At 61.4% G+C, this 15716-nt stretch overlaps 1 protein-coding gene across 1 annotated transcript; it reads left to right on the top strand.

The window, feature by feature from the left end:
• Nucleotides 1-1191: 1191 nt before the first annotated feature.
• Nucleotides 1192-15208, top strand: LZTS1 (leucine zipper tumor suppressor 1). The gene is made up of 4 exons (XM_027908209.1): nt 1192-1233; nt 11378-11778; nt 12218-13051; nt 13574-15208. Exons 2-4 carry the CDS (start codon nt 11434-11436, stop codon nt 14231-14233), a joined length of 1839 nt encoding a protein of 612 aa, XP_027764010.1. The 5' UTR covers nt 1192-1233; nt 11378-11433; the 3' UTR covers nt 14234-15208.
• Nucleotides 15209-15716: the final 508 nt, after the last annotated feature.

Below are 15716 nucleotides of genomic sequence, written 5' to 3'. Positions count from 1 at the left end.
GCCGGACCCCTGCGCTGCCATGGGGGGGGTCTGTGTGTGCACAGGGCCGTGCTCCCCCACGCCGCGCCCGGGGTGGCTCCCCGGGATGGTTTTGGGAAGGGAGCGGCTGCCGCTCTCCTGCCAGGCACACGCTGTGCTGTGCCAGCTCCTGTTTGGGCTCCCGTCCTTCCCGACCCCCTTCCCGCTTGGCAGGAGCAGCCACGGGGCTCAGGGGAGCTGCTGGAGCCGGGGGGGATCCCCCCGATCCCGCGTGCCTGACCGGGGCACAGCCCCACAGCTCCGCGAGCGGGGCAAGCCCAGATGTGCTGCCAGCTGCCCACGAATTCCTGAGCGCTGCGTCAGCGCCCAGGGCGAGCTCGGCACAACCTGCCTCCTGCAGGAGGAGATTAACGACCAGGTGAGGGCGGGAGGAGGCAAACAGACTCCCCCAGGGGCAGATGTGCAAGGGAGGGAAGGGATGTGCTGCTGCAGGGAGGGGATGCAGCAGGGATGGGATGTCCAGGGGTTTCCCTCTGAGCATCCCTGGCACTGAGCAGCACTCAGGTGAGGCCAGGAGGGCCTCAGGAGCCCGGTCCTCCCCTGGTCTGCACCTCGGCACAGCAATTCCCAGCCCCACCTATTCCCTTCCCCCGTGGTCAGAGGCCTTGGGAACGTGTCCTTATTTTTGCCGTGAGGACTAGTTGTGGCATGTGCCGGTCACACCCCGGCTGCTCATGGCGAGCCGGGGATACAGGAGGCTCGGCTTCGAGTCCTCGCTCCGAATCAAGCAAAACAGGAACTTCAGCCCGGACCTTTCCCGGTGCCGGCTGCTTCCCCCGGGCTCTCGGCTCAATTTTCCCCAAGAGCTTCCCAGAGCTCCGGACTCAATCCCAGTGTCCAAATCCAGCTATCCCGGGTTAGTCCAAATCCAACCGCCTTTCCCCCCCTCCCCCAGCACCTCTCCCCTCTCGTTCAGCGTTTGATTCCCCCCAGAGCGAGCGGCCGAACTCCCCCTTCTCCAACCCCACGGGCTGCGGCCGCTTCCCCGCGGGACCGAGACGGGCAGAGGAGGGGCCGGGGTGGGCCGGGGGCCGGCACACAAAGCCGGGGGCTGCGCCGGGGCGGTCCCGGTGCGCGGGCGCGGGGCTCCAGGCTCCTCCTCCGCCGCCGCCAAGCCGGGGATGCTGCGGCCGGGCCGGCACCGGGAGCCCCGCGCAGCCCCGCGCCGCGCCCAGGACACAGCGGCCACCCGAGGTGGGCACGGGGGACACGCGGGGGGTACCAGGGTGGGGGGGAACCCGTGCCCGGGAGCTCCGGGGAGGGGGACAAGCGGGGGATGCAGCGGCGAAGCGCTGCGGGACGGTCGGGGAGCTCCGGGAAGAGGGATGGGGGTCCGGGAGGAGCGGGGGGACCGCGAGGGGCTCAGCTGCGCTGAGGGGACTCCCCGCTCTGCGATCGGGGCGCATCGCTTTGGGGTGAGCCCCCCACGCCCGGCGGGCACTGAGGGGGTTCCGCACCACCCCTCTGCCGGGCCCGGGGGGGGCGGCTGGACTCGCCCCCATCCCCGGCTCGCGTCCCCCCTGCCCGGCCGGAGCCGCCCGCGGCTCCCCCAGGGCTCGGCTCTGGCTTTTCGCTTCCCTCTGAAGTCTGGAAAACTTCTTTTTCGCACGGCAGCGAGAAAATTCTGCGTGTTCAGCACCTCGGTGGTGAGGGCTGCCTCGGGTTACAGAGTCCCCGAACTCCCCGGGAAGGGGAAGGAAGGAGCGGATGCCTTTGGTTTGTTGTCATCAGCGCGGAGCCATCCCGGGAGAGGGGCTGCGTGCCCGTGGAGGGATTACTTGCCGGTGGAGCCCGTGCGCGTGTGGGCAGCGCGGGGGGAAGGAAGGGGATTAGGCAGCGCAGGGGCTGTGCCTCGCGTGGGCATCGGGCACCTCCGCTTGGGAAATGGCAGTTGCGGCGGGATGCGGGATCCAGGTACAGGCAGGGATCGCTGGAAGGGGCTCAGCCTTCCCTCGGGAGCGCAGCGCTGGCTCTGGCGATGTCCCCCCCGGGGTGTGCTTGCTGTGAAGGGTCCGTGCCTGGTTCCGCAGGCAGGTGGAAGCGCGGGTGGGGGTCGGTGCCCAGCGGAGCCTGCACGGCTCCCGGGGTGCCCGCGCGGCGCCGGGTAAGCCAGGGATTAATCTCGCCTTTAAAAGCAGTGCTGGAGAGCTGCCATGGCTGTGGCAGGAGTCAGCTCCGGGCTGTCACTGCCCGCCCCGCTGACACCCTGCCCTCAGCGCCAGACCTGCACAGCCCGGCAGCTGCGGATCCAGCGGGGACCGAGCACCGGGATGGGTCCCGGGCGACACTCCTGTCCTGCTCGGGTGGCTGAGGAGTGTCCACCCTGCTGTCTGTCCAGAGAGGCCAGACAGACACCTGCCTTTTCCCGTGGCTCAGGGGTCTGTGGCCAGGACAGGTCCCCAGGGTCCCACACACAAGGGACCCCCCAGAACTGTGGGGGAGCCCTGACAGCTCCCATCCAGCTATGCCCACAGCCCCCCTACCTGTGGTACCACCACATCCCTGCTTCTCATCCCTTTCTCCCCGGGCTGTTTGCATTTGCTTTCCCCTGTCCCCTTCTACCACCACCCCCCTGGCCCCCGTGTCAGCTCCTCCCAGCAGTGCCAAGCCCTCCCTGGGCACCTCCTGCCCTGCCACAGCAGCGCTGAGGGGGTTTCTCTTTCTCTCTCTGGTGCTCTCAAGTAGGGCCTGTGACCTCCTTCCTCGTGTGCCTCGGTGTGCTCCGAGGGACCAGCCCCTGCTCCATTTTCCCAGGCAGGCCTGCGTTTCCATGGCTGTCCAAATTCCTCCCCCAGAGCTTGTTTTCCGAGCTGGAGGCTGCGGCAAGCGGAACACGAGCAGGGGGGAAAAACTCCCCGTGAGCCTCCACTATCTCCCATCGCTGCAGACACTGATTAACCTCCCTTTGAAACCCCTGCCAGGGCAGAGCCCGTCCGGCTGCTCCTCGCCCGGTCCCAGCCTCCCACGCCAGGCTGGCCGTGCCCTGTCACACATCAGCACACACCAGCTCGCCCCCACACCCCCTGTCAGGCTTTCCCGGGGGGCTGCAGAGCCCCCCATAGCCGTTTTGCCCCTGCAGTTCATCACCAGGGCCATCGATCGGCGGGACAAAGGGCTGGAAGTGCAAAACCCTCGGCCTGGGGGTCAATTAACGGCAGCTGCCAAAGCCCCCCCCCCCCCCCCGGGGACACGATCTGGCTCAGGGGGATGCTCTGGGCTCCACATCCACCCTGGGAGCCCCCCAGCCCTGCCCGTGGCCCCCCTGCTGCCCCTTGGCACTGCAGGCTGCTAAATCGGGCTGGAGCCGTTCTCTCCCACCCACCCGTTAGTCACTCTTCCCTGGCAGGCGGCGCTGGGAGCAGGGGGAGGAGGATGGATGGATGGATGGATGGATGGATGGATGGATGGATGGATGGATGGATGGCTGGCTGCAGGAAAACCAGAGAGAGCTCCGGACAGGCCCGGGGATGCTGCCCCAGCGAGCTGCTGCTCCCCCATCCTGCGCCTCCCTTTGCTCTGCTGATGTGTCCTCATCCCTAAATCACTGTTTTCCCCCTCTCTGGAAGCCTCTGCTTTGCGGTGGGCAGGTCCAGTCACGCTCAGGTGAGGCATGTGCAGCACGCAGGGGGTGGGCAGAGCGGCCACCACTCCGGGTGCAACAGGCAGCAAAGCCCCGGATCAGCGGCTTGCTTTCCTTGAGGCCGCTGGAAAAGCTCTGTGGCAGCGAGAGCTGAGCTCCAGGGCCCCTCCCCGGGACACTCAGTCACCCACGGACGGAGCTCAGCGCCTGCGGTGCAAGGTGCTGCGTGGACGAGTGTGAAAACGTAGTAGCACTGCGGCTATTCTGGGGAACTGGTGCTAAAACTGGTGCTAAAACTGGTGCTAAAGCTGCTCCTAAAGCAGCCCAGGCTGGCAGAGACAGGACCATGGCCCAGCATGGCTCCAGAACGGAGCCACGAGTGCCGCCCGTGCCCTGCACCCTGAGCTGTGGCACCTTAATCCCCCAGCACTTCACCCTGACAGGAGGCTTGGAGGCTTTTCTCCCACCCCAGATCTCCTCCCTAACCCCTCACTTGGGTGTTTTTAAGTATTTCTTTCTCCTGGGAGGTCTTAAATCCACCCCCCTGCCCGTTTCTTTTCCCGGGAGATGCGGAGGTGCAGGATCTGTGCAAGGGGCGGGATGCAGGGAGGAGGCAGCAGGGAAGGCTCGGGGCCAGGGGTGGGCAGGACCTCGGTGGACGGTTTTCCATCAGGGGATTAGTTAAAAATAGCTGGGAATGCACAAAGATCTGGCACGTGGCTGGCAAAGACTCTCTCCTGCACGGATTGTTTGCTCACTCCCTCCACGGAGAGGAGCCCCACCGTGAGCAGGGGGAGCCATTCCCAAATCCCTGGGTGTGCTCACACGGGGCCACTGCCCAGGTTTGGGGAGTTAGATCCGGGGGCAGGGGCTGCTCAAGGTGTGCTGGGACTCCCTCAGAGCTGCAGGAGCAAAGGCCAGCCCTCCACTGGCCGCTCTCAGCATCATTCCCAGCCCAGCCCTTCCTCTTCCTCGCAGGCAGGAGTTTCCCTCCTGGGCTAAAAGACCTCCACTTATCTCCTCGTGGCAGCACGAGGCCTCTGAGGAAGCCAGCTGCCTCCAGCAGAGGGTAGCAATGCCTGTGCACGCTGGCAGATAAGAGGATTTTTAACGATTTACAAAAGAGCCTCACCCCCCTGAGCCCTCTGACTCGTGGAGGCTGGAGCATCCCTGCCCACTGGGCACCGGCAGGGCTGGGCTCTGAGAGCTGGAGAGGAGCTTTCTGCCCTCAGCCTGGCAAGGAAAAAGCCAGAGCTGTCTCCACAGACCTGCTCCTCTGAAACCCAAGTGCCTGTGTTTAGATTTCTTTTTTTTTTTTTAAACAATTTAGTGACGTCTCTCTAAGCCAGTTAGGGATGATCTCCTTTAAAGGTTAATTGAATATTCCTCGCGACTTTGATGTACATTTCTCTGTTGAGAGAATTGCTCTATTTGGCAGCCAGGCATTAAAGGGGTGGTTTTCACCACGGGCCAAGTCTGAAAAACAGAGGAGGAGGAAAATGGGAAGCGAGAACTGAATTTGCCTCTTTTTTTTTCTTTTTTTTTTTTTTTTTCCTCCTTCTGCATTGAAGCATCGAGCAGAGCAGGGATGGGGATGTCACAGCCTGGGAAACAAGAGGGGGAGCTGAGGGACGAGGAGACAGCAGCAGCAGATGCTTTTGCAGCAGGGACTGAGATTGCAGAAGTTGCCTCTTCTCAGCTCCCACTTGACTGAGCATCACCAGGCAGGGGACAAAAATACCCGAATTCAGACAGATCCGTGGCGTAACTGGTATCACAAACAGGGAAGGGCAGCACAGAAATAATCCCAGCTCAGGTTTGGAGCTCAGCTTTGCCAAGCCAAGCCTAGATTTGACGTGGAGGGTCCTTAGTTCCTACCCCAGAGAAGTTCTCCCTCTGATACTCCCACTTTTCCTAAGGGGAAGGACAGAGACTGAGGGGTTTCAGCTGTATTTCCCCTCCTGTTTCTTAGACAGTCTCCAGCCTGTGATTTCAGGGATATGCCCCAGACCTGCTCATGTCTTCACCTCCCTGACCTCTCACCAGAGCAGGTCTGTGCACCCTGACAGGGCTCCTGGTGCACCTGAACCCAACAGCCCTGCTCCTGGCTGCTTTTTCAGCTGCCTGGGAGAGGGGGAGAGACAATAAAAAGCAGGAAGGTTGCAAACAGAGCCCTGTCTCCATGGCAGCCTGTGGCACCGCTTCTAAATTCTCCCTGAGCGTGGAGAGGATGCTGCTGCTCCCCTGCAGGTTCTTGGGGGAGTTTTGCAGCAGAAAGGCCCTTCAGTCCTGCTATTTTCTGGTTCCTGGGGAGGTTGGCGGCTTGTGGAAGGAACCCTTGGTGCTCCCATCCCCTCATAACCCGGGGGGGGATGCTCTCTCACCCTTTATCAGTGATTTGGGGGGGGAGGCAGAGGCAGACACGTGCAGAGCCCGTGGAAGCAGCAGAGCTGGCAGGAGGAGTATTTCGGGCTCGTCTCAAGTTACACCAAGTCCTCGCTATTTTTAGCAGCGCAGAACAAAGCCTTGCCATCGGTTGGACCCCGGAGGGGGGCGAGTGGGAGACCTGTGGGACACCAAACCCCCCCTCCGCCCCAGGGGCTGCCCCATAGCACCATCCACGCAGCTGGGGCTGCACAAGGCAGGAATTACCTGGCCCAGGAGGCTCCTGTGGGACGCACAGAGAGCCCCTGAGCCATCCAAAGCCACCCAGTGCCTTGCAGGCGGGTTTTTTGGGTGCTCCCCCCCCCAAATCCCGGCAGATTGTCGGAAACAGCCGAGCCAGGAGGGGCCCGGCGGCTCCGAGTGACAGCCGAGCTCAGCTGTCACCCACCCCAGCACCACCTGCCACCCCCAGACGGCTCCCAAAATAACCAGACCCAGCCCTCTGCACCTGCTGCCTCGCAGGGATGGGCCACCCCGTCCAGGATGGGACCTGCTGTGAGGTGTTGCCTCTCCCCCCTCCCCCCAAAAAAACCACCATCCCTGTCAGCAGAGAAGGGTCCTGCCCCTGTGGGTGCTGTGGCTTGGCTGTTCCCCTGTGGATCTGATGGTTCCTGGCACGGGAGGGGAGTGAATTCACTGGGGTGGGGGGAGGTGGTGGCCGTTCCCTGGTGATGGTGGCACCACCCAGGTGTGCCCGGCCAGCCCCCCCGAACCTGCAGAAGACAAAAAAGCAGGGGGGGACCAGCACTGGTGAGTTCCCAATTAGCAGGGCTTTATAATTGCAGTATTAGTTGCTCATTAGTGGGAAAAGCCAGATGCTGGGAGGAATTAACTAAGCTGAAAAGATCTTTCTTTCTCTCCACCCCAGGAATATTTAACTATGCCTCATACAAGTGTTTCCTTTGTACCCGGAGCATGACTGATATGACTTTGTGTGGGTGCCGTTGAATCACTGATGAGCTCCAAAAATCCGTGTGACAGGAGGCTGCTGGCAGGGGTTGGGAATAAAACTGGGGGACATCTGGGTGGCACAGGTAGGGTTTGGCACCTGGTGGGAGCTGGAGGGTCCTGGAGTTAATTGAACCTAAAATAGAGGGGGCTGTGGGGTGAGCAGGGAGCTGGGAATGCCACAGGCAGGACTGAGGGTGATCTGCAGAAACATGGGCTGTCAGGAGAGAAAAAAAGGGGTTGCAGAGCGAGCCAAGGTGGATATAGCAGGGAGGACCAGGCTCCTGGGATAACCCCACTTTTCCCTGCTGGTGCTGTGCCTGCACCCAGTGATGCCCTTGGGAACAACCCCTGTCTGAGGTCAGACAGCTCCTCACAGTGCTTGGCTTTACTTCCCTCTGGAGCTGTTTAACCCAAACTGCAGCTCTCTGGGGGAGAGCTGAGGCCTTTCAGCTCCAGGTGGCAGCAGGAGAAGCAGGGGACGTTGTGTCCCCCGTCACCACGTCGCTGGGTGACGTTCCCAGTCCCAGTTCAGAGAATCACAGAATGCCCTGAGCTGGAAGGGGCTCAGAAGAATCAGAGCCCAACTCCTGGCCCTGCACAGACACCCCAACAATGACTTTCCCAGGGGCTTCCAGGGCAAGCACCGGCTCCTCCTGGGAGTGAACACTGCAGAGGAGACACGAGGCTCTGCAGGAATGCAGATGTTGGGAGTCACAGGACTCTGCTGACACCGGTTTTCTGTGGGTTGAGCAATCTTCCCGGGGCAGGGACAGCAGCCTCTCCCTGCTGGGCCCCACGGGGAGCGGTGGGAGCAGCGTGGAAGCAGGAATGGCCAGGCAGGTGTGGAACCCAGACCCTGCAAGCTGGCCCTGCCGACGTGATTCACTGTTAATTGGAGAAATCCCTCTGGTTCGAGGGCTGGCTTCCCCAAACGCGGCTCGAGCCGGTCGCTTCAGTCCCGCCTACATCCTCCCAGGGATGATTTCACCCTGCTCTCCCAGTAAAGCCACTTGTTGGCACATCCTTGGGCAGGATCCATCCTGGGGCCTCCAGCGCTCCACGGGCGGAAGGGAAGTGCCCGCAGCTCCTCCAAGCCCTTCCCAAAGCTGGTGCTGGATTCTTGGCTTTTCCAGCAGGAGGGAGGGTGACACAAATGCCCTTGACCCGGGCCACCCTCCCGCAGGAACTGGGTGCAAGGAGGCAGCGCTTGGTGCTTCAAAACGGAGTAAATTTGCAGGTTTTTTGGCCTTTTTTTTTTTTTTTTGGCCTTTTTTTCCCCCGCTGAGGGGCTGCACCTTCGCCTCCAGGGCGTGCAGCAGGATGAGCAGCTGCCGGGGGGGACGCTGGCAGTGCCTCGGCACGGCGTGGGACTGCCGCGCTGGCACCGAGCCCACCCGACCCCCTGCCAAAGGCTCCTCTGGCAAGCACCAGGCAGGGGGTGTGAATTCTCCCGGTGTTCATTGAAACAACATTAAGTGTGATGGACTCCCGGGCTATTAGAGTGGATGTAACGTGTAATTGAGGCCGGTTATTCTTCCTGTCGAGTGTGTCCCCCCCCCCCTCCGCTAATGGCAGATCAGGGCGGAACACATGGTGCGCTGCTTTGTGCTCCGTTCACTCCCTGCCTCCCATCAACACCAGCCCGATGAATGTCAATGGAGGAGAGGGGACAATGGATCGCGGTGAATGGGAGCCTTGTCGTGGGGCCCCGAGCCACAATGGAGCCCCACGGGCTGGCGCCTGCCCGGGCAGGCTCTGAATTCCACCCCCCATTAGGGAGGAGAGGGGGGACGATTACGGGGTGGGGGGCGAGGTCGGCCCCGCTGGTGGGGCTCTGCAAGCCCTTATTGCTGCCATTTCGTTGGAGGCAGGTTCTGGAGAGCCTGGCTCCAGCTGGGCACGGGCAGGGACAGGCAGATGCTCACACAGCCCAGGCTGGCCTTGAAGCATCACTCAGATGCTCCGAGAGGCACGTGCGGGGCTTTTTACCATAGAGATGCCCACATTTCCCCCCCCTCCCCGAGGCCACATTCCTGGTGTCTCAAAGACCCGAATCACCTCGTGGAACAGGGGCACATCCCCTGGCAGCCATCGAGGGAAAGAGGAAGGAGGCTGATCCCGGGGCCAGGCTCTTGGCAGCTGCTCCCGTGTTATCCGTGCATCTCCCAACAAACACCCAAATGTGTGGGAGCATCTGCACAGAGAGGATGAATAATAATTCAGGAGGGGAAAAGGAGTGGGCGAGAGAGACTGCAGGGAAGAAGGAAGCTTTGGCATTCCGAGGTGGGGGGAAGAACAGGATCAGCAGGGAGCGAGTGACACCGAAGGCTCCTCTGCGAGGGTGACCTGTCAGGGGAGGTGGAGGGAAAGCTGCTGCCTGCGAAGAAAACTCTGCAGGGGAGAGGGAAAAGCCTCAGAGGAACCGTGCTGGGAGGAGATCAGATTAAATCCCTGCAGCCCATTGAGGAAGGAGGCGATGGGAAGGAGCTGCTCTCCCACGTGCAGGGAAGGCATGACTGGGATGATGAGATGCCATTCATTTTTTTTTCCCCCCCTTTCTTTCTGCACAGGCAGGAGTGGGAGCATCCACGTGCTCAGCCCCGATCCTGTGGGTTCAGCCCACGCTGCCTGAGTGTTTATTGGGGGGGTCTATCCCCCAGGGGCCACCACAGGACCCCACCACACCTCCCCCAAAGGAGCCTGGAAGGGCTGGTTGGCTGGAGGCTCATGCCTTTCCTGGCTTTCTCTCCCTGTTAATTGGGGACTGACGGCTCAGGGTAATCCCATTTATCACCGAGAGCCCAGCGGGGCTGAACGAGGAGGGGGACAAGTCTGGTTCCCCAAAAGCTGTGCTGTCTCCAGAGCCTTCCCCTTCCTGCCAACTCTACCCATGAATTCCAACTCCTCCACGCCTTTCAGAGTGTTCATTTTTAAGTGGGAAGGGGGAAGGAGAAGAAAAAGACGTGCCCAACCCTCTCAGGCATGTGTGGGAGGGCTGGGATTGATTGAAAGACCTCCTGCCAAGAGGCTGGAAAGTCCCAGCTCTCCCTCCCTGCATTTCTCCCTTCGTTCATCTGTCTACAGGCACCCCAAAAACCCAAGGACACATCTATCCAAGGGGGCAGAGGGCCTGGAATCCCTGGAGCACCAGCTCCACTCAGCCACTGCCTCGTCAGGAGCACACTCAGCCTCTTGTGCCAATTATCCCCTCCCCTGTGGTGATTCCTGCCCCTCCCTGCCCTCTGTGCCCCTTTCCCTGCCAGACTGAACCAAGCCCAAGTCATTTATCACTCCTAACATATCAGCATCCTGGCAGTAGCTCAGACCTCTCGGCTTTTACTGACTCCTCTTAATCCCCCAAAAATGGATTTGGGGATTAGAGAGGATCGGGTGTCTCTCCAGGACTTTCCTTTGACTCTTAATCAATCTGGGTCCTTCGGGGCATGGAGGAAAGGGAACAGCTAGAGCTGAGGGATGAGCACAGGTTGGGGTGTTCCCCTGTTTTTGGGATGCAGAGGAGCTGGCACTGGAGCAGTTCCAGTGAGCTATTCCAAACGCAGCAAGGAGCAGAAATGCTTCCTCTCTGTGCAAACGGGATTTAACTCCTTTGGATTATGTGCTCTCCCCCCTTTCTCCCCCTAATTACCTGGATGGAAGGTGCCACCTCCATTAGAGCCCTGGCCAAAAGGCCACCAGGAGCTGGGGTTTTGTTTTCTGTATTTCTTTCCCCACAGCAGAGAGAGAGTGAGCACAGAGCCCCACATACCTCTGATCCCTCCTCCCAGCACTCAGCACACACACGAGGCCTCTTGTCCTCTGAAGTGCTGCACAGACATTAAGTGTAATTAAGCCTCACAGCTTCCCTTTTCAGGCAGGTTAAGAGGGGCACTGAAAACTGGAGGATGAGGGAGCACAGGCTGATGCAGGGGAGGGTTGTGACTGCGACTCGCTTGCAGGAGACACGGGATCCATCACGTGGGAAAAAAACAGGAGCCAAGGGTGCTTGTTGAAATCATGCCTCTTAGGCACCTAAAAATCACTGCAAATCCCTTTTCCTCCTCTTCTCGCCCTGGCTCTTCGCTGTGTGCCACCCTCCTTCCCCCCAGGGCTGGGAGTGGGGTGGATCAGCCTCAGCCAACAACATCCCTCTCCCTCCACACACCTGAGGAGCAGCCGGTCCATCTGCACCCACCCACCCTCTGGGGGAAGAACCTTCCCCTGGTGTCCAACCCGACCCTGCCCTGGCACAGCTCCAGCCCTTCCCTGGGTGCTGTTGCCTCTCCCTTCTCGCACAACCCCCCCTCCATCCCGGTGGCTGCCCCTGACCCCGCTCTCTCCCTCTCTCTCTCTCCGTGTCCCCAGACTCGCACAGGGCTTTGCTATGAGCCCAGCCCGGCCCTGCCCCCGCCGGGAGCAGCATGGGCAGCGTCAGCAGCCTCATCTCCGGGCACAGCCTGCACAGCAAGCACTGCCGCGCCTCCCACTACAAGCTCCGCAAGTCCTCCCACCTCAAGAAGCTCAACCGCTACTCGGACGGGCTGCTCCGCTTCGGCTTCTCCCAGGACTCCGGCCACAAGTCCGGCTCCAAGAGCAGCAAGAATGAGGACTTCTTTTACATCAAGGTCAGCCAGAAGTCGCACGGCTCCCACCGGGACTACACCTCCCTGGCCGGGGGGGAGCTGGGCCAGGCCGGGAGCAGCGGCATCGACTTCGGGACGCCCACGCCGCAGAAGCTGCTGCCCTTCCCCAGCCAGCTGGAAGTGGTTAGTGGGGAGGGGGGACAGCCCCGGGGGCGGGGGGTGCCCCACAGGACCCCATCAGTCCTCAGGGTGGGTGCAGGGTTGTCCCAGTCATGGTCCGTGAGATCAGAGAGGGCAGTTTGTGGTGGGAAGCGGGAGGAGAGGGGCAGCAGGGAGGGCACTGTACCACTCTCTGCTTTCAGGGGCTGGGATGGGCAACACGATCCAAAATCATGCAGTGTGATCCAAAGCATCCAGATCCTTTCATTTCCGAGCGCTCCCTTCACCTCCCAGCAGAGGCAGTTTCACCCCTCAGCATCTTCCCGAGATTTTGGCCCTCAAGGGAAAGAGGAGCTGTTCCACTGTGGGGGTCTCATCCCTGGGGTGTGGGGGGCACAGATGGCATTGTCTGGGTCTGTGCTGATGGTTTGGGGCTGTGCTGACGGGCTCTGCTCTCCCCCAGGGCGTGGACAAGCCCCCAGCCCGTCCCACCGCCTTCAAGCCGGTGCTGCCGCGCTCGGGGGCCATCCTGCACTCCTCCTCCTCCCCCGAGAACGGGGGGCACCTCCCCCAGCCCCTGCACCCCCCGGAGAAAGCCAAGGAGCAGGAGCTGAAGCCCGTGCTGTGCTCGGGGGGCCTGTCTGACTCGGGCAGGAACTCCATGTCCAGCCTCCCCACCCACAGCACCAGCAGCAGTTACCAGCTCGACCCCCTCGTCACCCCCATGGGCCCCATCAGCCGCTTCGGGGGCTCTGCCCACAACATCCTGCAGTGTGCCATCATCCAGGACAGCAACATGATGAGCCTCAAGGCCATGTCCTTCTCCGACGGGGGCAACAAGATCCTGAACCCCGGCAAAGCCCCCCACCACCACCACGGCGCAGCGGAGAAAACCACCTGCGTCCGCTCGCCCATCTCCACCGACGAGTCCACCATCCAGGAGCTGGAGCAGAAGCTGCTGGAGAGGGAGGGGGAGCTGCAGGAGCTCCAGTTGAGCTTCGAGGAGAAGGAAATCAGTTCCTGCCAGGCCTATGAGGAGAAGCAGCGGCGCTGCAAGGAGGAGCTGGAGGGCCTCAAGCAGAAGTGCAACAGCAAACTCAAGCAGACCTCGCAGAAAACGCAGCGCACGCAGCAGGTCCTTCACCTCCAGGTGTTCCAGCTGCAGCAGGAGAAGCAGCAGCTCCGGGAGGAGCTGGAGAAACTCATGAAGGAGCAAAACCTGCTGGAGACCAAGCTGAGGTCCTACGAGAAGGAGAAGACCAGCTTCGCCCCAGCGCTGGAGGAGACGCAGTGGGAGGTGAGTAGTGCTGGGGCACCAAACCCGGGGCTGAGGATGCCCAGAGCAAAGTGTGTGTGTGGAAGGGAGCCCTTCTCCACCTCTATTCCTGCCTCCCAGCAGCCCCACAGAGGGGGCAAGGCCGTGGGACGTGGATATTAAATCCAAGGAGATCCACAGTCTGTCACACAGAGGCTCTGTGAGCTGTAATTGAGGCTCCCACCGCCCCTCTTAACCCCTCCGCCCTTCCCATCATCCACCGAAACAGCCAGTGCATAAAAACACTCAGTCTTTTAAAATAACCTGGCATTTCCAGCCTCCAGCACAGGGTTTTCCAGCTGCCTGCCCCAGAGGAGCAGTAAAGCTGCCTTCCCACGTGGAAACAGGAACTGCTTGGACTCGCCACGGCCATTTATTAGAGAGCAGTAAAACCTTCCACTCTCTGCTTAAGCTTAATTTACTCACTCGCTGGGTGTCGCTGAACAAAGACCGTTAAACTGATGAAAATCCCCTAGTTTGTTAACGATCATTTTTAATATTCAGGTGTGCCAGAAATCCGGGGAGATCTCCCTGCTGAAGCAGCAGCTGAAGGAGTCCCAGACGGAGCTCAACACCAAGACCACCGAGATCCTCGGCCTGAAGGCGCAGCTGAAGGAGGTGAGGATGAAGATGGAAGGGCTGGAGATGAAGACCCAGGAGCTGGAGGTGTCCCTGCGCACCAAGGCCATGGAGCTGGAGGTGTGCGAGAACGAGCTGCAGCGCAAGAAGAACGAGTCGGAGCTGCTGCGGGAGAAGGTGAACCTGCTGGAGCAGGAGATCGTGGACCTGCGCACCGAGCTCGCCGTGCTCAAGGAGCAGCTGAGCGAGGCCCGGGAGGGGCCCTGTGGGGGGCTGGAGGAGGCCCAGGCCCTGCAGGGGGAGGTGGAGAGGCTGCGGGCAGAGCTGAAGGCCGAGCGGGACAACAACGAGCAGATGACCTCGGGCTTCCAGCACGAGCGGCAGACGTGGAAGGAGGAGAAGGAGAAGGTGATCCACTACCAGAAGCAGCTGCAGCAGAGCTACCTGCACATGTACAAGAGGAACCAGAACCTGGAGAAGATGCTGCAGCAGCTGGCCGCGGGGGAGGACGGCAAGGAGCCCATCGAGCTGGAGATCCCCGGTGCCGACGTGCCCTACGAGGACATCATCGCCACCGAGATCTGAGCCCGCCCTGCCCTGCCCTGCCCTGCCCTGCCCTCCCTGCATCTCGGGGCAGGTGTCTCTCCCCCTGGGGAGGGGGACACGCTGCCCGTGCCTTGTACAGTCCAGCTGAGCCATGTGTTTATCCGGGGGGCTCCCGGCCCCCCCTGCCTGCCCGTCCTGGTGCTGCCTGTCGTGTTACAGAGCTGAACAAGCAACTCGTGCCAGTGGTGACGTGCCAGCAGCTCCCCCCGCCCCGGCAGTGCCCCCTTCTGCCCCTGGGAGGACCGAGGAGCCGGTGATGGGGTGGTCAGGGGACAGGGACTCGGCAGATTATCTCCCATCGATGCACAACGCCCGAGGGGTGCTCTGCTCCAGGCTCGGAGGGATCAGGGCACAGCTCCAGGGACTGGGGACACCACAGCTCCAGGGATTGGGGACACCACGGCCCCCACCCCTGCCTTTGGAAGGAATCAGCCACAGCACATGCCCGGCTCCCTGCAGGAAGCACCACGCTGCTCTCACACCTCCTCACCCTTCTCCGTCTGTGCCAATCCCAGGGCGCGGTGGGACCACGGAGCCACCTCCTGCCAGTGGCACATCCTCTGCCCCCACCCTTGGGCCGCTGCAGTGCCTCAGGAAGGACCCCACCTGCACCCTCCCACCTGGTTAAAGCCAGCACCCACCGAAATCCCCTCTCACTGAAGGGCACAGCCCACCCTGCACCCCCCACTGCACTTCCCTGGATGAGCCACGGCCAGCCCAGCACTCCCTGCTCTGATGGACGAGGACTCGGCGTCCCTTTCCCCAGCTGCCAGGCAGCAGCTGGATTTAAGATGAAAGAGAAGTTTCCCAACCCCAGTCTGACCAAGGAATCGGGGTTATGTTCAACCCACAGCCTCGCTGCGACCGTCCCTCCGGGACCCCCGGCTGCCTTATCTCCTGCTGTGTCCTTACATCCACAGGATCCCATCAAGAGAAGCTGGTTAAAAGAAACCCCCCCAAAAAACCCCACTTTCACTTTATTTTCTACCCCAGCTCTTAAAATTTCCTCCTGCCACCAGCAAGTGGATAACGAGGCTCCACTGAAGGTCACCAGCGGTGACTCCCGTGTCCCCTGTGGCTCAGCACGGCCAGGAGGAGGGAGGGAACCAGCCTGGATCCATCTTCCCAGAGTGGAGGTCTCCAGCCAGGCCCCCTCTGTGCCAATGCAATGATGTTTTCACTGCAGGGTGTCTGTTTACCCACTACCCCAGGTTTTTGGGGCAGGTCTTGCACAACCCCAAAGCCGCAGATTCGGCCGAGGGCTCCAAGCTGTGGACGAGCAGCAGAATCCATCGTCCCTCACACACCATTCCAGCCTGGAAAAGCGACACACACAAACCAGTCTGTGCCTTCTGCACCTGGCCCCGAGCACCCCCAAGTGCATTGCCCCGGTTATCCCGTGGACATCCCGGCTGGGTGTCCACCCCGATCCTTATCCACCCACGGCCCGCCGGAGAAAAGC

Source organism: Empidonax traillii, unplaced genomic scaffold, assembly GCF_003031625.1.
Source record: "Empidonax traillii isolate 1590-97213 ecotype Southwest subspecies unplaced genomic scaffold, ASM303162v1 scaffold1656:size117638, whole genome shotgun sequence".
Lineage (NCBI taxonomy): Eukaryota > Metazoa > Chordata > Aves > Passeriformes > Tyrannidae > Empidonax > Empidonax traillii.
This window is presented reverse-complemented; position numbering and strand designations above follow the sequence as displayed.

Excerpts from the sequence above, each read along its gene's own strand:
- LZTS1 (XM_027908209.1), top strand. The coding sequence starts at position 11,434 with ATGGGCAGCGTCAGCAGCCTCATCTCCGGGCACAGCCTGCACAGCAAG. Across the intron at positions 11,779-12,217 it reads TCCCCAGCCAGCTGGAAGTG|GGCGTGGACAAGCCCCCAGC; the intron begins GTTAGTGGGGAG and ends GCTCTCCCCCAG. Across the intron at positions 13,052-13,573 it reads TGGAGGAGACGCAGTGGGAG|GTGTGCCAGAAATCCGGGGA; the intron begins GTGAGTAGTGCT and ends TTTAATATTCAG.